The sequence below is a fragment of the Marmota flaviventris genome, chromosome 15 (genome assembly GCF_047511675.1).
Source record: "Marmota flaviventris isolate mMarFla1 chromosome 15, mMarFla1.hap1, whole genome shotgun sequence".
NCBI classification, from domain to species: Eukaryota; Metazoa; Chordata; class Mammalia; order Rodentia; family Sciuridae; genus Marmota; species Marmota flaviventris.
This window is the reverse complement of record NC_092512.1, coordinates 1811192-1835787: the sequence shown is the minus strand read 5'-3', so window position 1 is coordinate 1835787 and position 24596 is coordinate 1811192. Positions and strand designations below refer to the sequence as shown.

General features: G+C 59.9%; 2 protein-coding genes across 2 annotated transcripts; both read right to left on the bottom strand.

The window, feature by feature from the left end:
* Window positions 1–5901: 5901 nt before the first annotated feature.
* Window positions 5902–7588, bottom strand: Ly6d (lymphocyte antigen 6 family member D). Its single transcript, XM_027948770.3, has 3 exons — window positions 7468–7588; window positions 6616–6714; window positions 5902–6434 (listed from the first exon to the last, which is right to left on the bottom strand). Exons 1-3 carry the CDS (start codon window positions 7526–7528, stop codon window positions 6202–6204), a joined length of 393 nt encoding a protein of 130 aa, XP_027804571.3. The 5' UTR covers window positions 7529–7588; the 3' UTR covers window positions 5902–6201.
* A 9624-nt stretch (window positions 7589–17212) lies between these two features.
* Window positions 17213–24231, bottom strand: LOC114102889 (ly-6/neurotoxin-like protein 1). The gene is made up of 3 exons (XM_027948340.3): window positions 24180–24231; window positions 20597–20695; window positions 17213–17424 (listed from the first exon to the last, which is right to left on the bottom strand). Exons 1-3 carry the CDS (start codon window positions 24229–24231, stop codon window positions 17213–17215), a joined length of 363 nt encoding a protein of 120 aa, XP_027804141.3.
* Between the last annotated feature and the right edge of the window lie 365 nt (window positions 24232–24596).

Sequence of the window (24596 nt, the reverse complement as noted above, 5' to 3'; positions counted from 1 at the left end):
AGCCATGAACTGTGGACCCAGAGGTTCAGCACATCCCCGTGCACTGGAAACGGGGAGAGTGTCACCCCAGAGCACATGGTAGTCACGTCACTTGTGACTGTGGAAAAGAGTCAGATTTAAAAACGGACTTTTGTACAGAGGGTCAAAGATAAGGCTGGCCATGACTTCTTGTCAGAATCAACACAGGCATCAGAACAAAGGAGTGTCTAAAATACCAGGACCCTCCCCAACCCCAAATAAAGAGGAACACACACTTGTCAATTTTGAATTCTATGCCCAGCAAAGATATCTTTGAAAAATAAAGGTGAAATGGAGAAGTCTCAGACACCAAGGCAGAAGGCTGTCTCTGAAGCCCTGAGATAGAAGGGGAGACACAGAGTACCAGCCCTGGGAGGCACATGGCAACTTTTCTGATTTTTAGATCATTTTAGAAGATAATTGATCGCTCGGGGCAGAAACAATAATAAGGTATTATGGAACTTTTAGCAACTTAGAGCCAAAGTGCTTGACAGAGAACATGGAAGCTTACTGTTTTAAAGTATTAGACTAAGTGTGGAATGATTTATTTCTTCTTTTGGGGGAGGTGAGTCTTACACTGTGCTTCCCAGGCTGGTCTTGAACCCCTGGTCGCAAGTAATTCTCCTGCTTCAGCTTCCTGAGTAGCTGGGACTACAGGTATATCTCAGCTCGATGCAATCAATCTACTTTTCTTTCTTTCTTCTAGAGATTAAACCTATGGACACTCAACCACTGAGCCACATCCCTTTAAAAAATTTTTTAAATTTTGAGACAGAGTCTTGCTAAGTTGCTGAGGGTCTTGCTTAGTTGCTGAGGTTGACTTTGAACTTCAATCCTCCTGCCTCAACCTGCAGACTGCTGAGATTCCAGGCATGTGCCACTGTGTCCAGCACAATATTTCTTGAAGGTTGACTGTAATAAGTTAAGGTGTAAGCATTAAATAATGACTAAAGAAAAGAAATAGGGAAACATCAAGTTCTGGATAATAAATCAACCAAGGAGACAACATAAAATTGTAACAAAATTAACCTGTTTATTAAAGAGAAGACAGAAAAAGTGGGAAAAAAAAAAAAAACAGAAGAGACAAGTGGAACAGGACTCCAGCTGACGCGCACCCACCATGATGCTCTGACCCTCCTCCAGAACAGGCGGACTGACGAGAGGAAGACTGACAGCCGCTGCCAGGAACCCCAGGGGACTCGTGCAAACACAAGTAGGTTAGAACTGAAGAGTGGAGACAGAGGGAAGGGGACACCAAGGAAGAGAAAGAGCCAGGTGCAGTGGAGGTGGCACGGTCACAGGTTCAAGGCCAGCCTGGGCAGCTCAGTCAGACCCTGTCTCAAGGTTGAAAAATGAAAAGGACTGAGAACGCAGTTTAGTGCTAGGGCACCCCTGGTCCAATCCCCGGTACCACGGGGTGGGGAAAGGAAGCAAGAAGGACTTAGCGATATCCCACAGAGCAGGTTTCAAGCAAAGGAAGAAACCGGAGCAGAGGCCATTTCCAAATGGTAGAGGGTCATCGGGGGACAGAGCAGCCTAAAGCTCAAGACCTGACACCGGACCTTCAAAGCACACAAAGCAGCAGACACTCCTGATGGGATGCAAGATACGGGGGAGAGCCCCAGTGGCCGTGGGGCACCCACAGAGCACTGTGTCCTGCAGAAAGAGAACACACCCAACCCCGACCAGGACAGCCTGGGTCCCGAGTCTCGATGGACGTATGAGGATGGAAATCATGCAAATTATTTTCTTTTTGAGCTGCAATGGGATGAAATTAGATATTAATAACCAAGATATTGATAAGATTCCAAATATTTAGAAACTGGCTGACAACACATTTCTAAATAACCTATTGATCAATTGGGGAGATAAAAAAGGAAATCAGAAAATATTTCCAGCTGAAGGAAGGTGAAAGGGGAGTCCTAGGCTGCAGAGGCAGCTGCCGCAGGCCCAGGGGCTGTGTTGGAGAGGGCAGGTCCTCGGGAAGGACCTGATCTTCCACCTTCCGTGTAATGGGGAGCCATTCAGAAAACACTCTAAGTCCACGTTCAAATCAATGAGCGCTTGATTTATCTGGTCAGGGACTGTCACCCACCCACTGAGACTGAAGCTCTGTGGGAGAACAGCAACCTCCTGGCCTGTGTCCTGGGAACGTAAAGACGCCATGCAAGTAAGCCAGTCACAGGGGTCAACAAACAGTAAGCTGGACCTGCGAGCCCTAAGCAGGACTGGAATTTTCCAGTTAGCAAGCAACGAGTACAGAAGCGAGAAAAGGCGTCAGCTCTGCAGCTCAGTTGACCACAGTCCCAGGTTCGAGCAGGCGCTAGGCAGTCGCCTCCTGAATTGGGGCAGGGGTTGGTGGGAGCGAGAATCTACCTCAAAGTCATGCATACCCACAAGGGCACCCAGGATGTGGCTCACCACGACCACCGCTGCATCCTGAAGAGGGTACGGTTTGTGGGGTACAAAGTGCAGAAAAACAATTCTTATAAGAAAACAGCTTTCATTTCAGCTCCTCAGAAACAGCTCTTATAACAGTTTTTATTTTTTAGTTGTAGTTGGACACTTCATTCTATTTATTTATTATTTATTTATTTTTATGGGGGTGCTGAGGACCGAGCCCAGGGCCTCGCACCTGCTGGGTGAGTGCTGTACCGCTGAGCCCCGGCCCAGCCCCATTGCAACAGTTTTTTAGAGAAGGCAGCAAAATGGAGGCTGAGGCCTGCCTGTGACAGTTCTTGCTTTATAATTGTCTTATCTGACTCATCAAGACCTTGTATCTATAATCTGGTTTTTTTTTACTAATCTAGAACCTGTAACTTACACTCTTACTGATTCATCAGTTCACACCACAACACCAGAAAATAGAACATGATGAGCAGACCAACCAGAGCAGGCAGCACAGGGGAGCTGTGAGAAGGAGAAGAGCAACCACAGAATCACGAGCTAGAAAGAGCTGGACCAAAGAGGGCCAGGAACCCACCTGTTGGTTCTTTGAGAGCATCGGGGAGAAGACAGGTGGCACCATCTAGCTTGTCCATGGCAGGACCAGAAAGAGGGCCTGTCACATGCCAACCCAGCTGGCTGGTAGCTGACCAGAAGGGCAGGTGGTGGGGCTGCCCCCAGGCCTTGTCCAGGATGGGATGCCCATGCTAGGGGCCAGGGAGGCACAGACCCCCGTCCTTCCTTCTAGGGGGAAGCCAGGCCTGATAGGCTGAGGACCAGTGTTTGACGAGGCTGAAGATGGCCTAGGGGCTGCCCTGGTGCTGGGCTGTGTGGAGCATTTCTGCTAAGGCAGAGAGAAGCAGCCCTCCCTGTCTCATGTGGTCAGCAATATCCAGACCTCCTGGAGGGGTCAGCACCCACCTCTGGGTGGCCATCCGGGAGCCCTGCCCCTTGCCATCACCTCCCCAACAGCATTGTGCAGGTTCTGGGCTTGGGCTCTACAGGGGGAGTCCCTCCTTGAGGGCACCAGGAAGGAGAGGGCAGGGCTGGGGCTCCCACTGGTGGGAAGCTCTGTCCACACCCACAGGGCCCCCACCTTTGCAGACCCGGCCCAGGGCTCTGGCCTGAGGTGGATCCCAGTTAGGTTGGGGTCAGGTTGATCCTAAGACCACTGAAGGGGCTGCCCAGTGGGGTCACGCCGAGGTAGCCAGGAGGCTAGTCAGGCCCCGGGGACTGCAGGCCACGGCACAGGGTCTGGCTAGGAGCTGTGGCTCTGGACTTGCTCTGGAGAGCTGCCCGGTCACAGGCACTGCTGCGCCACACAGGAGCCTGGCGCCCTCGAGAGTGCAGACAGCTTTGCACCCTGGCCTGGGGCCTGCACACGCCCACCCACCACCTCTGCTGTCCCTTTACTGGCCACCACTTTTAGAAACCCTCTCTGACCCGCCAGACGGCACTCACTCGGTGGCCTAATTTCTGGGGTGGGGGCACACTTCTCCCTGCCTCCATGCTGGACACAGAGCCTCCCTTGCCCAAGGTGGCTGTTGCTGTCCCCTGGACTCTGTAGCTGGCTTGTTGTGGAGTGAGCAGGAGTCACTTCCCTGTTCCTGTCCTCTGTGTCCACATGGGGAATGGGTCTGCATCATGGGTGCCCCTGCCCTCGGCTCTGCCTGACTCCCATGTCCAGACTATACCTTGTCCTGGGTGCCCAGCGGGGATAGTGAGAGGCACACACGGGTTCTGGGTGGCTTGGTCAGGGGAAGAGAATGATCCTGGCAGGTGCCTTAAGACACCCGATCTGGCAGCCACCAGGGGTGGCTGGTCCAAAAGGGGCCCCTGAGCTCCTCCCTGCAGCCCTGGGGCACAGTTGCCAATGGGAGCCGATCACTGGGTGCTGTACATGCAGCAAGAGGGAAAGCCTGCTGCCCTGCAGAGGCTGGAAGGAGGGGCAGTTGTTGGGAAAAGTATAACGCCAGCCGCACCCCAGAGAAAAACCTCAATGTGGCGTCTAAGGACCTTCTCTTCCTACTTTCCCTTTCTTCCACTGGCTCGAAAAGTTCCCGCAGGTTGAACTCTCCCGCCGGCCCCAATTTCAAATCTCGCTGGCGGGGAACCTTAGCCCCAATAAGAACTAATTCCTGGGCTCTGGAGCTGATATCTGGAAGAACTTGCCAATGAACGGGTGGCCTGCCATTTACCTAAGCCCTGCCATCTCCCCTTAGATCTATATAAGCACAGAGCCTTTTGCAATGAAATTGGAACTCTCCCCGGCGAGTTGTCTTGCGTGGAGGATTCTTTCAGCAGTGGCCCTGCAGGAGACCAGGGGACCCCTTACAGGCACCAGCACCAGGGGCAGATGCTGATCCCACCAGGTGGGTGAGGCTCTGGGAGGTCGAGTGTCTTGCTCAACTCACCTGGTGAGGACCAGGAATGACCAGGCCATCCCTGAGGAATGGCTTGGGTATGGAGAGGGGGCTGACAGGGTGAGGCTGTGGGGCCCACCCAGGCCATACCCAGAGCTGAAGGGGTAGCCTGGGCATTGAGGTCACACATTGGCCCAGGTCTCAGGGGAGGCGAGATGCTGGTGGGGTTAAGAGTGACCGCTTCCTGGGTCACACTCCACCTTTCACAGCGCGCCAGGCTGAGGGCCCTCAGCTTGAGCCAGCGTGTCCAGAATGCCTATCTCAGGGCAGGTTCACGGGGAAAAGAGGCCAGACCCCTCCTCAGGGCCATCCCTCCTGTCTGCTGGGGGCAGGGTAATGCTGGGCCACTGAGGAGTTCGCCAAACCAGGGAGCCAGGGTGCCACGGTGCCAGTCCTGGCGGGGTCAGGACCTTGTGCTGACCCCAGGAGGCTCAGAGGATGGCTACTGGAGAGTGGGACTGGCCTGCTCCCAGGATGGGGACGATGTTTGCTTGGGCATCTGTAAATAGACTCCTCTCTCACTCCACCTCAGCCTCCAAATTGGAGAACTGTCCAAGCCTGGCAGGAAGCCAGCTGGAGCCTGTGCTGTCCTCAGGCCCTTCCCTGCCCCTGGGCCACCGCACCTAGCCTCTGGCCGAGTCAGGCCCCCAGCTCCCCTGGGTGAGTTCTGGCCCAGGGGCTGCGGGGCTCTGTGTGGTCAGGGGACAGCTGGCCTGGCCTTGGAGCAGTGTCTGCATAGCTCAAGACTGGGGTCTCTTTGAGCCTCTGTACCCAGATCTCAAGGATGTGGCCTGGGTGGGTGTCCCTCCGCCTCTGGGCGCTGCTGGCCTGTGTTCCAGGGTGCCTCACCCCAGGGGCGCCTTCCTCCTCTGTGGCTGCTGGAGGCACCGGGGAAGGCCTGATCCCTCCAGGGGTGGTGAAGCCTCCCTCACTGCCCGCGCGCTGCCAAGGCTGCCCCAGGCGGCAAGTGCTGGAGACTGGGGTCTCCTGCCCCACCCCCATTCCACACCCACACTGGTTTTACATCATTTATTTCCTTGCAGAGGCTCAAGTAGAAAAATAAAGGAGCCAGGACAAAACCAGGGGACCAGGGTGGCCTGTCCGCCCTCCTGCGTGCCTGGCCGGCCACACCCTCCCGTCCTGGGGGAGGTGCTGCTCCAGGTGGTCGACTCTCCATACCCACCCTGACCTGGCCCAGCCTCCTGGGAAGGCCCGGCCTTGGGCATCGGGCACTCCCGTCATGGCCAGGGAGGAAGGGGGCTGTGGGGGGCCCCAGGGGAGAGAGGGAAAGGGGTGACACCCTTGCCTTGGGGGGTCACAGGCTGGGGGCCACGCTGGCGAGGAGGCCCAGGGCCAGCAGCAGGCCCAGGGTGGCGCTGCTGAGCAGGGTGCGGGCGGGCGCAGAGCTGTGCAGCCGCTCGTTGCACAGGTCGTCTTGGCAGCACTGGGTGGACTGGACGCCGCTGCTGACTTGGCCCTGCTGGCTGTGGTTGGGCATGCACGCGTCTGCGCACTCTTTCCTCACCAGGTTCCCCGACAGAGGCTCCACTGCACATAGACGGGGTGTCAGGCCTGCCCGCCTCACCCCAGCCCACGCCCACACAGCCCCGAGTCCAGCTGCCACGGGCACCCTCCACCTCCGGGCTAGGATCACCACTAAGACCAAACCGTCACGAGCGTGGCTCCCCCGTGGTCCCCCACACCCTGCAGCAGCTGGGCTGCCACCCACCTGTGGTCATGGTCCTGCAGTAGCGGGAGCTGGCTGGGCAGGTCTGCGGCTGCTTACAGTTGGTGGAGCTGGAGCACACGTGGCAGCGGAGTCCCCGGGCTAGGGGGTGAGGGGTCAGTGTCTCAGCTGGGCCTGGGGCCACTGCCCACAGAGACCCCTGCAGGACAGAACCCTCTCTACTCCTGCCCCCGCCCCTGAGCCCACTGATGCACAGGACCCTCACCCCCTGCACAGCTTGGGGGAGTCTGCTGGCCCTTCAGACTCCCTTCCTAGAGGTCCTGTCCTGGACCATGCCTGGGGAGCAGCCAGGAAGTGAAGAGGATGGAGTACCAGGGAGACCCCTCCTAGACCCCTCCTAGACCCTTCCTAGAGGTCTCAGCCCTGGGACTAGGCCAGGACAGTTGTCAGGACACAGCTGCTGCTCCACCCTGATGGTTCTGAGGACGCGGGTTCTTGGCTTGGCTTCCTGAGTCTTGGGGAAGTGGGGCTAAGCCACCCCAGGGCTGTCAGGGAGGGGCTGGCAGCAGGGGCCGATGGCCCTGAGTCTGTCCTTCCCAGGAGAGCGGCATCTCAAGACAACTCCAGGCTTTGTGGCTCTCAGCCCGAGATTCTCCTGGTGCATTACAAAATTCCCTGATTCTGAAGTGCCCTAAGTCTGGGATTCTGCCAAGTCGAAATGGAGTTCGTTTTGCTCTAGATTCCAAGAGTCGAGCCCTCCACAACATCGGGATTCTCTGAGCCTGAACTCCTCCAGGCTTCCAGTGTTTGGTGATTGCCCTGGCTGAGGCTGAGGGTCTGGCAAACAGGCCAAAGCTGCCCACCCTCACTTGACCCCCAGGCCTAGCCTCTCACCTGGGCCCATGGCCACAGCCAGGATGACGAGGAGCAGCAGGACCGTCTTCATACCGAGCATCTTCTGGGAGCAGTGGGGGCCCCTCCTCTGGGGAGGACTTATAGTTGGGACGGTGCCGTAGAGGGTGTGGGGTGGCAGCCCGCCAGCCAGTGGCATGCCATCTGGACCTGCCTCACTCTGCCTGGTCCACACCCACCAGCCCCACTCATGCCTGGCTCCTGCCAGCTGGAAGGACACTGCCCCTAGCCCACCTCTCTGGGCCTAGCCAGGGCTGGGTGTGCACAGGGCCTCCGTGTCCGTCCTGCCCTGCGGCTCCCTGCTTCTGCTCAGTCCCCTCATTGTCTGTCTGCTGGTCCTGGGTCACATTGTCTCTAACCATCTACCTGGTCTGTCACCTTGTGTCTTTGCCCTGCATTTCCCAACCCCAGAGAGGTCCTTCAAGCCACAGCTTGTCCCAGATGCTCTGGGGAACCCACTGCAGGGAGGCAGGGGAGAGGCGCTGACCCTGCCTGCCTGGGTTCTGACTCAGGGTGCTGGGCCAGCCCAGTGGACCCTGGAGCAAGAACCCCAGGGAGTAAAGCATCCCTGCTGAGGCAGAGGTTGTGGGGCAGCTGGGTTGGTGGGTGGGGAGGAGGAGCCACTGGGCAGGAACAGCTCTTGGAAGTCGAGTGTGGGCCGGGAAGGTGGTGTGGAGACCTTAGGCTGTGGAGATCTGGCCGTTGCAGATGCCTGTGGAGGCAGGACTCACCCCCTCCCTCCCTTGGAGCCCATAACCCTCCCCACCCAGCACTCCCTGCCCTGCTCAGGGGCACAGAACCAGCACCATCCTGATCTGCCCGTCTGCTCAATCCTCCCAGGCCGGAGTTCCTCAAGTCTGGGCCCAGCATCCAGGGTCCTTGGCAGGTGCTGGCTCTGGTGCCGAGTGGAGGCAGAGGCCACTTCTTGCTCTGTATGTGTAAGAGGGACTTTCTTTCCCCGTGAGCTAGTCTCTCAAGCACCCACCTCACTGGAGCCGGGGCTTCCCCTATGGGCCCAGCTGGGAGTGTGGGTGGACCCTGCAGGGTCCTCCTGCTCCCCCGGCTGCTGCCCCTGCTCTGGGGGGCCAGGCTAACATGGAGGGAGCTCTGGGCCTATCCCAAGGCTGGGCCTGGGCCAGTCTGAAGTTCTTGGGAGCCCTGTGGTTCTGACACTGCTGGGCCCTTGTGGCCTACACCTGGGCCAGCTGGCTCTGTGTTGAGCCGGGGGTAAAGCTCAGGCTGTAGGCGGGGGAACAGAGGACAGGCTGCTTTCTGACAGTCCCTGGGCCTGCCAGACCTGCCCAAGGACAGAGGGGGCACGGGTGATGCTTTTTGGGACCCGGAGGGGTGTCGGGAGTAGCCCTTTGGGGCGGCCCCACCTCTGCAGCCTGCGTGTGTCAGGGCTCCTGTTCCCTGGCTGATCCCGGTCCCCGGGCGCTTGCTTAGGGCTGCCACAGCCTCACAGGGTGGGCAGGCGATGCAGGGCCCATGCTGCCCAGAAGGCCACCCCAGCTCCAGGCCCGCTGGGCACAACAGGCCCAGGGTGCGCAGGGTGGTTGGAGGGAGGGTGACTTGGAGGCCTTGGGAAGCAGAACCCAGAGCTTGGGGACAGGGTGGTGAAGATGGGGCATGGCAGGTGGGAGGGGTGACTCACTGGGCTAGGAATCTGTTGGAAAAACAGGTTTGGAATTTCTGATGGGTATGATGGAGCTGGTGGGGCCTCGGGATTCACAATGGCTGTGTGTCCCGAGGCCAAGAGAGAAGCTGGGCTCCAGTTCTATGGGGAGGGCCTTTGTCCCTGGCAGGGCTGCCCGAGAGGACGTGAGCTGGCTTCCCTGCGCAGTTTCCTGGCCCACGTGTGAAGCAGCCTCGAAGGAAACTCACTCTCAGGAGGAAATGTGGACTCTGGGCTCTCTGCAGGCAGCAGCCAGATCGGGGCCCTGGAGGCATGGCGGGCACAGGAGCCCGTGGTGCCTTACTTCTGTCCCACCAGCACCCGTCTACGAGTGGAAATGAGGGCAGAGAGGACAGGCAGCACCCCTGGAGTGGTGTCAAGCCCTCTTACCATCTCCATGGCCCTCCAGTACCCTCCTCCCACAGAGCCCCTTCTCTCTCAGTCCCTGGGACCAGGACCCTGATGTGACTTGTACCCTCAGGACATTGGCCATAGGAATGGTGCAGAGCAGAGAGCAGGGATGCACTGTGCTGCCCCTCGCCCAGCCCACTCCCTGAACTTGGCTGGGTGGCCAGGAAGTCGGGGAACAGGCCTGAACCTCGCTCTGGAGCAGAGACCTCTGCTGACGTCCCTCCCTTTTGCTTTCCTGTGGTCCCCCTGTGTGTGCCAGGAGGCCGCCAGGTGCCTGAGCTCAGAAAGGAAGGCCCTGGCTCAGGGGGCAGAGCATGCTACTCCAGGCCCTCTGAAAGTGTAGCCCGGGTCCTGCCCTGGCCTGAAGTCGGACACCAGGCCGCAGGTCAGGCCCCTGGACTGGAGATGTCCAAAAACCTTGGGGCAAAGGAAGGTTGCCATGTGGGCAGGCCCGAGTCCTGGCCACTCCCCAGGCCCCTCCAGGCACTTCACTGATTCAGTCTACATTCTATCAGGACATACCATATGCAGGTCTCAGGCCCCAGGTCAGCGGGGGAAAGAGAGATGGCAGACTGATCTGTGGTGTACGCGGTTATGCTGTTAAGGCGAGATTGCAGTAAATCACCAAATTGATCTTAAAGCAGGAGACAGAAGCTCTATTCACCAGCCGGAGTCTGGACCCACCAGCTGGCAAACCAAGGGGCAGGCTGCAAGTCTACACCCTTTGACCCCCTCCTGGGGTTTGAGTGCATCTTTATGCTCCCAAACCATATTAATCATAAGTGGCTGTTGCTATGATTTAAAACCATAAAGAAACGTCATGAGATCTAAAATCATAAGCAGAAGGGGGAGTGACCCCAAATGTCCCTAGTTGAGTACAAGTTAGAGAATGGTTACTAACATCTAGACAGTCAATTTCTGACAGGGTACATTGTCCAAGAAAAATGGGAACCAAAAGAGGACGATTTTACACTGTATGAGAATCGCCATCTTGTGTTGCCAAACGTGCTCTGTAAGCAACTGTCCCTGGGCACAGAGGGGGCTGTCCCTGGGAGAAGCACGTCTTCCATGGCGTGGAGTCTCGGGTAAAGTGGAGTCTGTCTGGCCGTGGCCCATAGAGCCTGGCCCCTAACGCTGCAGACATGTGACCATCCAGAAGGTTGGGGCCGCGGGAGGGCAGACCTGGGTGGAGCCATCTAAGTGAGACCCGAGGTGGCCATCAGCTGTGGAGCAAGGAGGACATCTTGACAAGTGCACCAGGGCCTGGTTCCAAGTCCCCTGTCACCTGGGGCTCTCCCAGAGGAGTCAGTGAGGCAGGGTTTCCCTTGGGCCACTTAGTCCCTCCAGATCACACACTTGGCAGGCAGGGCCTCGGTGACACAGGGAGGGGTGGGGCCTTCCCAGCATCACCCTGCCGGTGGAGTCATAGCTGGGCCTGTCCCCGGGGCCTGGGGTTCTTCTTCCACAGCCCTCCCTCCGAGCACAGGAGTCACCTTTGCGCTCAGCCACAGCCTGGAAGTGGGTCTTGCTGGCCTGCTTCCCAGGGCCTACATGACCCTGCCTGCATCTTTGCTCCTTCTCTGGGACCCTGGCCCCCAGCAGTCATTCTCCAGTGTACCCTCCCCCCATTGCTGGGCTGGGCTGGGCTGGGTGCAGTTAGTGTCCAGGTACTGGGTCGGGGTCTGGGTGTGTGGCTGGCACCATGCCCTGTGCTGGCCCTCCATCCTTGCTGGGCCTCTCCTTTCTGCCTGCCACGGTACACATCCAAGGAGCACGTCACGGAGTCAGCCTGAGCAACTCAGCCCTGCCTTGGGTGGGGCCTGCTCTTGGGAAGGGCAAGACTGGGGCCCTAGGCTTCAGAGAGGGAGCAACCAGTTCTCAGGCCTGTGTGGTAGGACCAACAGACACGGGCACCAAGGTCTCAGCCAGGGGTGCCTCGGGCCACCGTCTGGGTGATGACGGAGAAGACTTTAGTGAGTGATGATGAAGTGCGGCAGAGTGCAGAGGGCACAGCCATGGGGCCATGGAACCTTGGCACAAATGACTATGGGGACCCCAAACCAGGACGGCAGGCTTGTGGCAGTGTGGGCTTGTAGCACACAAAGGCCCCGAGGACCAGGTACCTGGAAGGTGATCTGCTCTCTGCATGTTGAGATAAATTCCTTCCAAGTTTCGAGGGAAGGACGAGGGTTTGCGCTTATGCTCAGCTTCTGGGCTCACCTCTCTGCTGAGCTGCAGTTCACTTCACCTCCGTTATAGCCCAGAGATGGTGGCTGCCAAGCCTTGAACTCCACGGGGGAAGAGAACACAGCGTCTCCTACACTTCCTTCCTTGCCCCCTGCCTTCGCTTGCTCCCAATGTCCACCTCCACACTAGTTCATCTAGCCATCACCCATTCATCCATCATGCACACACTGGTCCACATCTATCCATTCCTGCACCTACCCGTCATCCGTCCATCCCTTCATCTACCCATCTATTCATGCATTCATGCATCCATCCCCTATCCATTCACTGATCCATTTACCCATCCATCCATGCATCAGTCCATCATCCATCCATTATCTATCCACCCATCCATCCCTGTGCCCATTCATCCATCTTCCGTCACATAAATATGGTCGGAAGAGCACCGACATGGGCTGGTTGCCTGCTGGACAGCACACAGGAAGACCCACACGAACGAGGAGCATTCCTCCCCACAGAATTCACTTTTTCAGGACTGAGCTGAAGGTTTTATTTTGTTAAATAAGGAAAGCAAAATGCATTCTGGGACATCTGGTATGGACAGAGCCTATGAAGAGGAGTAGAACAGGGTGGGGGATGAGGAGTGGGGCGCCGTGTGGGTTGATTGTTCTAGAAGAAGCAGTGAGTTGGATCTTGTCACGACCTGGGTGAATTCAGCAGTGCTGCACAATGACATTTCCCTTAGTCATGGGAACAAGTCCCAGGACGGTGACGGTATCTAGAGTCCCTTCCCAGATATCCATTTCCCAACTGCTCCCCGCCCTCTGGATGGGCCTTGGTCTTCTGACTCTCCCTGAGGGCCTCCCTGTGCCTTTGGAGTGTTCCTACCCCACCCAGGGACCCCTCCCTGTGAGTCAGTGCAGACCAACTCCCAGGGTGGAGTCCCACAAGGCCCAGGGGCATGGAGACCTTTAGCTCATCCCAGGAAAGGGCCACCTGGTGGTCTGCTTTGTTCCTCCAGGCCCTGTCCCCAGCTAGAAGTCCCCACTGGAGGGCAGATGCCAGGTTGCCTCTGCCTTGCTTCTCGTCTCCCCTGCCCTTGCCCACCCACACGCACCTTCCCTACGGGAGAGCGGTCCTTCTCAAGCTGTAGAGTAGCTACGGGGGGCTCCGAGACCCTGGGTCTGCAGGTGGAGGGCGGTAGCTCTGGGACTTGAGACACCCAGTCTTCAGACAGGCTCTTTTTAAGGGTTATATGATATGAGGGGTCTGGGAGGGGCTTTGGGATGCTCGCCCAGAGGGGAAAGGGCGTGCCTGTGCACCTGCTTGCCAGGTTGGCCTCTGTCATTGGTCCTCGTCTCTGGGAGCAGCCAGCTCTCTGCACATGGCATGATGGGAGCGGGGGGACTGGGGTCCCTCAAGGCTCAGGTGGCTTCTGAGCTTTGAGTCTGGAGTAGGTGGGCTTGGCCTGGTAGCCAGGGACCCCACTTTGGTGCTCTGTCTGGGGCAGGGACGGGGAAGTTGACCCAGGAGTTTGCATGTTGTTACAAGTCCCCTCTTGGGGTGTGGTGACAACCCCAGGAGATGGAGGAGGATCCCACACTGGGCCCTACCTGAGATCTCATTACCACAGTCCTCAGAGTTTAAGTGTGTTGTGAGCACCTAGGGTCATGTAGGGCGAGACGTTGGCAGGCCCTTGTGGGGCAGAGGACAGAGGTGCAGCCTGACTCGGGGCCCAGGTCTGATGAGTTGAGCTGGCAGAGTCCAGAGGGCCCCGCCTCCGCTCCAGAGCTCCCCACTGCCCTCCCAGCAGGGCCGCCGCGGGCTGGCCCCCGGGTCTGGCTCACCTGCACTTTGAGTCTTGGCCGAGTTCCTGTGGGCTCTGGATGCCTCTCCCCGTCCTGGCCTTCAGGGGTGATTGTCCCAGCCTGCTGGCTCCTGTCCCCACATATGGCAATGGCTCCTCCCGAACCAGTCTAGCAGCAAGAAGGGACCTAGGAGGGCACATCTAAACCCTCCCCAAGTCCTGGTCCCCCATTTCCCTCCTTCCTCTCTTTCCTCTGTAGCCCCATCTCTGGCTGGCGGGGGCTGAGACTGCTGCCCCAGCCCTGCCATCCCCTCGGGATCCCCAGTGTTGTCCCAAGGAGGGGGCCAGACTCTAGACACAGATGATGATGGAGGGCCTCTGCCCACAGAGTGCCTTAGGGTCAGACCCGCCTCCTGGCCCTGCTTTAGCGCCCTCTGGGCTGGCCAGGCTTATTGCCACTCTCAGGGGCCCACCCCTATTTGTTCCCAGCGTTTGGGCTCCTCCTAGTCCCGGGACCCACCCCCTCCTCCAGGCCTTGGTGGGCAGCATCTCGGCCACGCTCCCCAGGCCTGTCCTCCCTCCTCTCTGATACGGGGCCCCCGTGGGCTAGCTGCTTTGCTCACAGTGCCCCCCGCCTCTCCTGCTTAAGGGCAGGGACCCAGTCTGCTGTCCCTCGATATCCCAAGTCCAAGGAGCCTGGTGTGCAGGGGGCGCCTGGGTGTGGTGACTCAGTGTGTGGGAGGTGGAGAACCCAGGCTGCCCACGCCACTCCCCCGGAGCTGGGGGCTGGGGTGGGAAGCTCTCTGTGTCCCACTTCCCCATTGGAGGTGGGGGGGGAATAGCCCCCCTGTCCCGCCTGCCCGGGAGGCAGGGAGTTCTGAGAGGAGGTGGGTGTGATGCCGTGTGGCATCTGATGGTCTCCCTGGGGACCTGCAGGTGGGGACTGCCCTCAGGGTGGGTCCCTCCTGGGTCATGCTGGGCTTTCCACCCTTAAGAAGAGAAGACCCATGTTGCTCCTGGATGGTTGTCCCTCCCGGGGGCCATAGCACTCCCAAGGGAACCCAGAGTGGCAGGCCACGCAGGGCCTGGAGGCTGGGGCCAGAGGGTGAGGGGTCCGACAGCCTGGCTTCCAGGGGGTGGCTCCGAGTGGGGGCGCTGCCCTTCATTGTCTTCCCAGCGCCAGGTGTGGTGAGAGCGGAACGGGAACCCCACCCCATGCCCCCGCCCCCCCCCGCCCCCCCCCACGTGGTAGAAGGACACAATAGGAACTTGAGCAGGGGCAGAGCTGGCGGGCTGCGGTCTTGCAGGCGGAAGCCCAGCAGCTCTGCACAGGGACATGTCACCATAGAGGCTTGCAGCAGCTGTGAAAGGAAACCTCAGCAGCAGCAGCAGGAAAACAAAGCAACGGAACCGTCCCCTCAGACTCAGTGCAGTGACAGTCCCTGTGTTGTATGTGGAGTCCCGGACTGTCCACAAGCTTGTGCCCGCACAGGAGACGTAGAACACACCCCCCAGTGACATGGCACCAACTCCCTGCCTTGCTGCACCCCAAACTTGCTTATGTATGAAAGTAAGAACCCGGCTGCGCTCGGGGCTCGGACTTTGGGAATCATCCCTTTGGGCCGTGGCTCCACTAATAAAGTGTGCCCTCCAGATCTCGGTGTCCTGACCTCATTTCCAGCTACACCCATGTCCCACAGAGTGGCCACTGCACAGGACGGGATCAGCCAGGCAAGGCTGTTCAGGAACATGCAGGGCAGGGGGCTCGAGTCTGGGCACAAAGGGGCAGTGGCCAGTGGACAGGTGGGGCTCTGGTGGGGCCTTCCTCCTTCTGGGTGTGACCCTGTAGCAGGCAGGTGAAGAGGGTAGAGGCCAAGGGAGACTGTGGGGGAGGCTGGGTGCCTTGCCTCCCCCCCTGCCAGACTCCCAGAGTGCAGACAGACACTGCTTAGGGAATCTCGCAGCCACACCTGGCCATGAGAGCCGGCTCTGCCAGGTGGGCAGGAGGCCTGCCTCCACTTGCCTGGGCCCAGTGTTTGTTCCTGTCACCTGGGGCAGGGATATGGGGGATAAAGAAGCAGGGGAAGGGAAACGACATCTCTTCCAGCCTCTGAACTCCAAAAGGCAGAAGAGCAGGGAAGGACTCAGGACTGGACACTAAAGTGGGCAGGGCAGGCAGGCCCATGGCGGGAGCAGGGAAACCCAAGCCATGGCCTGTAGGGCCTGGGCGGGTTCTGAGGATGGGCCTCCTGCTGCCCCTGCAGGCCAGCCCTGGGCTGAAGGTGGGGGAACAGAGTTCCTCCAGAATTGGGGGGCTCTGGTTTTGCTCCCCAGAAAGAGCCCTGGGAGGAGACGTGGCCTTGAGAGGCCTCAGAGTCCCAGGGCCTGTCAGGGGGTGGAGGGGATGTGGACCGTGAGGGCATGGGGCCCACGGCAGCAGGAGGGTGAGGCCACGTGGGGACACCAAGGAGGATGTGGGCACCCTGGGGGACACCAAGGCTCAGAAGAGCTCCCCAGAGCAGCCCAAGGGCACCCCCACTGGGACTGACTGGACACGCACTCCTAGCGTCCTCCTGAGGCTTGCAGTAGACCAAGGTACGAAGCAAGTGCTCTCCCTCATGCCTGGGCTTGGCCTCAGGGGAACCAGCAGCCTTTCCCAAAGCCCCCCGGCTGTCTGAGGTGCTGAGGCCCGTCTTCTCTCTGAGTGCGAAGACCAAGGACCAGAAAGACCCCCAGACCTGACATCTCTGCCACTTTACTCATTTCTCAGGACACCCTGGGGAACAGGCTGGGAGGCAACACTCTCTGGAAATAGGAGGGTCTCCCCATGCCCAGTGGGAATGGACAGCCCACCCCCCATGTCTCAATGCCGGATACCAAGTCCCGAGGCCCTGCCCCACCCCCACGGCGGCCACCAAGGGACCATTTAAAAAGCCTGTGTTCACCTGGACAGGGGCTGGTGGTGGTCCCTGGGCTGGGGGCACTGGCTAGCATTTGGAGTCCCTGGGAAGCCCTGGGAGGTAGGTCTGTGACTGGTCAGTGCTGTGGTCAGTGGTGGATGGGATGTGTGAGAGTGAGGAACAGTGAGTGACAGCAGTGGGTGGTGGCGGGTGGGTGAATGGGGTAAGAACGGGGGTTGCACGGGAGTGCAGAGAGATGCCCCAAACTCACAGCCATGTTCTCCATGTCAGGGCTACTCCTGGCACAGGAGAGGCCCAGGGGCCCGACGGCCATGAGCACCAGGTCCTACAGGCACCCTTGAGAGGGAAAACCCCAGCCTGAGCCCTGGGTCTTAGCCCTGAGTGGGGGTGCAGACAGCTGGGAGACCGGGGGCACCCCTCCCACTGCAAAGTGGCCAGGAAGCCTCAGGAGCAGGAAAGGGCTGAGCATGGCTGGAGATGTCCCCTCCTGGGCAGCCTGTTGGACGGCCCCCAGGGCAGGAGGGGCTCTTTCCTCATCAGGGTAGGGGACTGAGGGGCTGTGGTCCTTCATTTCTCTCTGGGGAAGGGCTGGGGAGGGTGCTGGGTGGTCCTGGGAAGTGGGGGAGGGGTGCTAGCTGGGTCTGGGGCCCCCTCTGGGACTGAGTGGGGCACTGCTCAGGTGCAGACAGACCCCTGCTGCGAGGCGCCGAGATGCAGGCTGGACCCTCACCAAGCCGCGTGGAGCAGGGCCCACAGCAGGCTGGCGGCGGCGCTGGCCCCCAGGGTCCCCAGGCTGCCCCCGAGGCCCGAGGCTGCGCTGCGGTTGCACTGGCTGCCCTCGCAGCAGGAGACAGAGAGGGCGCGGCCGTCCGAGGACACAGTGCTGTTGGGGCAGGTCGGGGCGCAGGACTTCATGACAAGGATGCCGCCGGGGTTGGCTGTGGAGAGAGGACAGGGTTCATGGGTGGCATGAACCACAGGCCCAGAGGCCCCGGCACCCACCCAGCCCTGCCACCTAAACACCCAGGGCGCAGCCTGCTTTGGGGGGCTCCTGGGACTTCGAATGCTTGCGAGGGCTTGAGGTGGAGCCTTGGAGGAGTAGGTGGGGTCCTACTTTGGCACCTGCAGTGACCTGTCTCCCCCTTGCCTGGCACCGTTGTGGTCTCTGAGTCCAAGGAGCGACTTGGAGGCTCCTCCCTCCCTTCCCCTCTCCTCCTCTGGGCTTCAGGAAGGCACCGACCCCACCCTCAGCCCTGGTCACCTGGGGATTAGGAAACCTGCGATGGTAGTAAGGGACAGGGTGGCAAGGCCTGTGGCCTGCACGCTGCCTCCAGGCCTCACGGCTGTTGTTGGGAGGTGACTCTGCATCTGTGTGCACAGGGCTCGGGGGAGGCCGGGGGCTGTGGGGTGGGGTTGCAGTGCTGCCTGGTCCCCTGCCTGACACGCAGGCTCCAGTCGGAGGTGGGCAAGGACGCGGGCCAGCCCCCAGGGGCCTCTTGTTTACAACTGGCCCAGAAATAGGCGGGTGGGGTAAGGTGCTTGTGCCCCTCGCGGGCCAGGTCCCTGTGCCTCGGTCTCTCCATCTGGTAACAGTGGAGCCAGCAGCCTCTGCCCTTGTTCTGGGGTCACGAGTGAACTTGGGGTCGTGTTGGGAGCATTGGTGGTTGACAGCAGAGTTCGGGGCCAAGTCTGAACAGCCCTTTCCCGGCCTTGGCAGAGTGGAAGGACAGAGCCGCTGGGTCCAGGTGGAACGAAGCTCTCCTGGACACCAGGGAGCCTCTGAGGTCAGTGCGAATCCACCTGCTGGCTAAGGCTGAGTGGCCCTCTTGAGAGGCTCTGAGGACACAGCCTCCCAGGGTGGCACAGGATGGCAGGCCGTGGCACCCCTTCCCATCCTGCCCTGCGTGAGTCGTGGCTTGAGACCTGTGGTCAGTATGTCATTATGCCCAGTTTTTAAGCAAGGAGCTTTTTTGATGGGTCAGGTGAAGGAGAGGCAATGTTCACCGGCCATTTCTGAGTGATTGCTGGGGACATGGACGGGCACAGTGTCCTTGCCGGCACTGGTTTGAAGAAAGCAAGCTCTGGCTCTGGCCGGAGCTTGGCCTTCCTTCCCTGGCTGGGCTCTGAGCTGGCTTCCTCGCCCAAGAGATGGGCTACTGAGCCGGACCATTGCAGGCTCCAGTCAGAGGTGGGCAAGGACGCGGGCCAGGCTCGGCAGGGTCAGTCTCTGACGCAGCTTCATGGCCTTTCCCTCCCTCCTCAGGGCCAGGAGAGTCAGGGAGTCCCACCACCTGCTGGGGTCAGCTTGGTGGCCCAGGGTGTGGGGTCCTTCCACCTGGACCTTCCTGCCAAGGCTGTGTCCCCAGCCTCCTGTTTTGCTCCAGGGTGCTTCCTGGTGCCCCTCAGAGGAGTGCCCCTGACTGCTTGTCAGCCTGGCACCCCGTTGTCCCATGGTCAGCGGTGACCCTGAGGTCCCTGGAGGACCGGAAGTCTGCACCCATCTCTGAACCCACCCCCAGCTGGCACTCAGGGACACAGTGACTATTTAGGGGAAGGGGCGTGGAGTGGGAGCCTGCAGGGCCTGAGAGAACCCCCATCCCGAGGAGGCCAGGGCCCTCAGGGCACTGGGCACTGTCTGGCTGTGAGACCCGAGGCTTCAGGCGAGGGGCGCCCAGTGGTCCTGAGCTACTGGGAACCACTGGGGAGAAGAGTGGCTCTGGGGCCTGGCATCTGTTTCTCTGGGTGGCACCTTGTTTCGTCTCCCAGCAGGATGCCTGCAGGGCAGGATCTGGCCACCCTTGTTCCTACCTGTGCCCAACTGGAGCAGTCAGGACAGTGGGCCCAGAGTGCCGACAGGGCCACTGCAGACCACGGGCACCCCCTTGACCTGCCACCCCTGCATCACGTGAGCCTCGGAAGGGCGGGTGTGCCCGAGCTCGGGGGTACGGAGCAGGGTGGAGCAGGGTGGAGAGTGGGGCGAGGAGGTGTCTCCAGGCAGGGCCCTGCTGTGCTGAGTAGGGGGCATGGAGGGGCACATGCTGCTTCCCCTTCATTCTCCAGGGCTGGCAGGTGCACAAGGGCCACCTGGGTCCTTGTAGGGCCCGGGGAGGATACTGCCTCGGTAGATGGGGTGACTCTGAGTCTGAGGGGGCTTTTGTCATCTCTGGGAGCTGTAGGAGTCTGTGGCCCAGGGAGTGGCCCAGAGCTGCAGTGCTGCCTGGTTCCCCTGCCTGACACGCAGGCCAGGAGCCTGGGGACAGTCACCATTGCAGCTGCCATTTATCAGGGGCCAGAGAACCTCATGGACATGATCCCAATGGTGGCAGCAAGCTGCAAGGGGAGAGCACCCCAGGCTTAGAGGTGACACTGCCCAGAGGTGACACACCAAGGTCAGAGGCTCTGCCTGTACACTTCCTTCCTTCTCTGCAGTCTCACCTGGTCCTGCTGCCCCTTCTGGCCAGCTTCCCCACTGCCCAGTCTCATCCTTTGCAACTGGGTCAGGCCTTACAGCCCTCGGGGTCACCAACGGTGACCTGCTTCACTGTGCGCAGCACCTTCTCTTCTGTCCTGCTCAGCCCTGTGAGGTGACCTCTGGGCTACTCCCGTGCACTGCCCGGACTCCTGTCACAGGCACCTCTTGGCCCCACACCTGAGCTCTGGCCCTAGCTCAGCCCCCAAAGCCTGGGTGCAGAGGGGCACAGGAAGGAGGAGCTCTGGCCTGTGGAGGTGTGGGAAGGGCGGCAGGCAGTGACTTCTGGAGGAGGCTGCTCTGCTACCATGTGGACAGGGCAGAGATCCAGCTCAGGGAGTGGGCACTGGGGCAGGAGGTCATGTCCAGTCATGGCTGATTTGAGAGGGAGCTGGGAAGAGGCCAAGAGGCACACAGTATGTGGAAGGCTGGGCTTAGGAGCCGGGGTGGAGTGGGGCTAGCGTCTTCCAGGTGCCAGTGTGTGGACAGCTGCCCCTGATCCCTCATCTCCTACGTGGATTCATGGGTTGCACTGTGGACTGGAGGGTGTCCCTGGGATCTGACTGAGGTGGGGCTGGGCACTGGGCTCTGGCTGGGTGTGGAGGTGGGCAGGCCGGGGCCGCGTGGCCCAGGGTACTCACTCGCCCTGGTGATCACACAGAACTTGTCCGTCGGGGCACACTCCACTAGAGACTCGCAGTTCTCGTGGCCGCAGCACACGTGGCAGTGCAGGGCCCGGGCTGGGGGGAAGCACAGGCCGTCAGTCTGGGCTGGGCTGGGGCTGAAGGCCCAGCTGCCTGCCCTGCGGCCCACTCAGGGTCTCCTCTCTGGGTCTCCTCCTCCCTGCTCCAGGGGTGCTCCAGGTCTTTGGAGGGTTGGGGGGTAGGGACTTGGTGATTTGGACATGCTCCCAACTCCCTTCCCTCTGGTCCCATGTGTCAGTGCCAGGCCGTCAGCTTGAGGGATAGGTAGGTGTGGGGTGTGGTGTGGACAGGCTGCCCTGGGGCTGGGCTCACAGCCCCTCTGCCCAGGCTTTCCTGGCACCGTGAACTCCTGCGTTCTTCTGTCTCTGCCCTGCAGTGCCTCTAGAGAGGACTAGAGAGAGTAGCGGAGCCATGACAGCTGAACCAGGAAAGGTCCTGATGAGTAGATAGCTGGTGAATGGATGGGTGATGGGCAGATGGATGGATGGGCGGGTGGATGACGGGGGAGGGGGTGGATGATGGGTAGGTGAGTGGTCCTGAGCTACTGGGAACCACTGGGGAGAAGAGTGGCTCTGGGGCCTGGCATCTGTTTCTCTAGTTGGCACCTTGTTTCCTCTCCCAGCAAGATGCCTGCAGGGCAGGATCTGGCCGCTCTTGTTCCTACCTTGTGCCCAACTGGAGCCGTCAGGACAGTGGGTCCAGAGTGCCGACAGGGCCACTGCAGACCACGGGCACCCCCTTGACCTGATGGGTGTTTGGCAACGAGTGGGTGGGTGCATGTGGGTGGGAGGGTGGATGGTGATGACTGGGTGGGTGGATGCACGGGTGCATGAATGGGTGGGTGGATGCACGGGTGCATGAATGGGTGGGTGGATGCATGGGTGCATGAATGGGTGGGAGGGTGGATAGTGATGACAGGGTGGGTGGATGCATGGGTGCATGAATGGGTGGTAGAAAGCAACAGTCCTCAGCAGCAGGATCTGTGCAGAGTGGGTTGGTTGGCTTCAGAGGTGATCTGGGTTCTAATCCCACCATCCCTGTCCCCTCCCTGTCTGAGCCAAGGTGTCCTCACCGATGAGATGGGATTAACAATGATGCTCTTGGAGTTCTCAGATCATGGAGTGGTGTGATGCATGACATGTGTGTGTCCAGTCCTCTCCTTCCTTGAGGAAGGAGGGCAGAAGCCTCCAGGATGGGGTGACCCTCATCCCTGGGATGAACAGAGTCTGCAGCAAAAGGCCTTGGTCCAGGCTGCCAGTGGTCAGCAGCTGGGCAGGCCCTGGAGATGGCTGGCTCTGGTGCTCTGTGGTTACCCCAACTTCTGACTACAAGGACTGTGTCAAGGCTTCCCTTAACAGAGGACAAACTGCCTGGGTGTGGCTGGCCCAGGGACAGTGGTATGACCTGCAGCGGGTTGGAGCAGAAGGTACAATGGTCACTCTGTGGACGCTGTCTCCACAGAGTGAAGAGGGTGACCTGGAAAGGTCTTCTGGAGTGGGAGGCCCAGAGTTTGGCCTGTAGTAAGGATCTCTGTGGGCAGTCTGGGGAAGGGACGTGCTAGTTAAAGAGATGCAAGGACCTGGGGGCTGCAAGAGGGCATGCAGGGGCCAGGAGGCTCCCCCACGGTGTCCTGTGTGGAGGCTGGGCTGCCGGGAGAGGTGCCTTGTAAGGAGTGTTCTGTAGGGAATGTCCCATAGGTTGTCATATGGGGGTGTCCTGTAGGGGTGTCTGTAGGGATGGCCAGTAAGGGTGGCCTGTAGGGGTGGCCTGTAGGGGTGGTCTGTAGGGGTGGCCTGTAGGGGTGGCCTGTAGGGGTGTCTGTAGGGGTGGCCTGTAGGGGTTTCTGTTTGGGTACTCTGTAGGGGTGCCCTGTAGGGGTGTCCTGTAGATATGTCCTATAGGGGTGTCCTGTAGGGGTTCTCTGTAGGGGTGCCCTGTAGGGGTGCCCTGTAGGGGTATCTGTAAGGGTGTCCTGTAGAGGTGTCCTGTAGGGATGTCCTATAGGGGTGTCCTGTAGGGGTGTCCTGTAAGGGTTCTCTGTAGGGGTGCCCTGTAGGGGTATCTATAAGGGTGTCCTGTAGAGGTGTCCTGTAGGGATGTCCTATAGGGGTGTCCTGTAGAGGTGTCCTGTAGGGGTTCTCTGTAGGGGTGTCTTGTAGGGGTGTCCTGTAGGAGTGCCCTGCAGGGGTGCCCTCTAAGGATGGCCTGCAGAGGTGTCCTGTAGGGGTGTCCTGTAGGGGTTCTCTGAAGGGGTGTCCTGTAGGGGTGGTCTGTAGGGTGCCCTGGTTCCCCTGGATATGCACACCTACTGTGACTGAAGAGCCCCACCTGTGCAATGAGGTGATCACACCTTCCACTCATGGGTCAGCCCATGTACAGCCATTGTCACGGCCCTGGGCAGAGAGTGGGGAGGTGCTTAGTCCCCACTCTGAGCTCAGAGGCCACACTTCTCAGGTCAGGGCTCTGGAACCACCCAAGGAGAAATAGCTGCCTTTGGGGTGACCCCTGGCCATTTCTGCCTCCTCTCTCTGCAGCTGGTCCCTGGTCCTGCCAGGCCCAAGAGGCACTCCCAGGGTTCTCTGAGGAAGGACCCTACCTTAGTCTCTTTCCTGAGATTCTCCAGACCCTCTGCCCTGGGCACTTGTGAGAGACCCCAGGATGACCCTTACTATGTCCTCATCAGCTACCCACAGATGCTAAGCCCTAGGGTAAAGGTCCGGCCAGTGTCCTAACTCCTGACCCAGGCCTCTCAGCCCCTCTCTCCCACAGCGGTGTCCTGACCAGGACTGGTGGGACCTGAGTGGCGCTGTGGCCTGGGATCTTCCAGCACCCTGCCTCCTCTGGTGAGTGCCTAAGCTTTGTCCTTGCCATGTCCTCTGGAGTCAGCCTCAGGCCCTTGCCCAATGCCCCTTCATTTGCCTCTCCAGCCTCCTATTGAAGGTGTCCCTCCAGCTGGATGGATCCCCAAGGTTCCCTCTCCACACCCCCAGGGGAAGCTGATGGGGCTAATTATCCTCCAAATGATAATTATTCAGCTGATAATCGCCTGCTGCAGAACATCCCTTCCCACCCCTGGCCTCATTTCTGTCCCCAAACCAGCTTATCAGGGTCAGGGCAGAGTGGGCTGGTGGGGGTGACCCACTCATTCTGTTTTGCTTGGGAACTTCCTTCCTAGAGTGAACAGTCCTGCACCCCAGGAACCCTGTCCTGGGGGGAAGGGGATGGAATTGCCCCAGTCGAAGGCCAGCCCCGGTGCCCTGGGCACACAGTCTGCCTCTCCAGCCCTCCGCCAGAGTTCTGTCTCCACAAGAGCCAGGCCCTAAGTAGAGAGCCACAACATTTTTCCAGGCAGGGGACTGCCTGAGGGGCTCCCCTCGCTCCCTGTGACCCCCAACCCAGGCTGAGGCTCCAGGGAGCACTCGGTCTCCTCGGCAAAGAGCCAGCCTCGCCAGTGCCCAGGCCCCCGCGCCCTGCCTGGGAGCCCGCCCCGCCCCGCCCCGCCTGCAGCCAGCGGCCTTACCCAGGACAGTACACGCAGTAGCCAGGAGCAGCAACACCAGGAGGGGCCTCATCGTGGACATCCGCCAGGACTGGGAGCCGCCTGGGTAAGGGTGCCTTTATACAGCTGCGGGTGCCGGGGTCAGACCTGGTAATTTAGCAGGAAGATGAGCTTGGGATGGCAGGGCTGGCCTGACTCATGCCCCCAGGCTCCCTTGGCCCCACCCCCAGGGCTCAGGGCTCTCAGGAGGTCCTCTGTGCCCACTCTGGCTGTGCCTAGGTTCTGAGCCAGCCACCTCTCCTCCCTGAGGTCGATGATGGACACCTGTTTGGGCCTACTGGGGACTAATGCTGACTCTGACGTGGAGGTCCGGGCAGGGTGAAGGTCTGGGCTCGTCCTGGGGCTGATGGTGCTACTGGTCCATCACCCACAGAGCCA

Coding starts and splice junctions, on each gene's coding strand:
- LOC114102889 (XM_027948340.3), bottom strand. CDS start 24,231: ATGAGGCCCCTCCTGGTGTTGCTGCTCCTGGCTACTGCGTGTACTGTC. Junction 20,696..24,179: donor TACTGCGTGTACTGTCCTGG/GTAAGGCCGCTG, acceptor GCTTCCCCCCAG/CCCGGGCCCTGCACTGCCAC. Junction 17,425..20,596: donor CTGTGTGATCACCAGGGCGA/GTGAGTACCCTG, acceptor CTCTCTCCACAG/CCAACCCCGGCGGCATCCTT.
- Ly6d (XM_027948770.3), bottom strand. CDS start 7,528: ATGCTCGGTATGAAGACGGTCCTGCTGCTCCTCGTCATCCTGGCTGTG. Junction 6,715..7,467: donor GGCTGTGGCCATGGGCCCAG/GTGAGAGGCTAG, acceptor CTCACCCCCTAG/CCCGGGGACTCCGCTGCCAC. Junction 6,435..6,615: donor CTGCAGGACCATGACCACAG/GTGGGTGGCAGC, acceptor GTCTATGTGCAG/TGGAGCCTCTGTCGGGGAAC.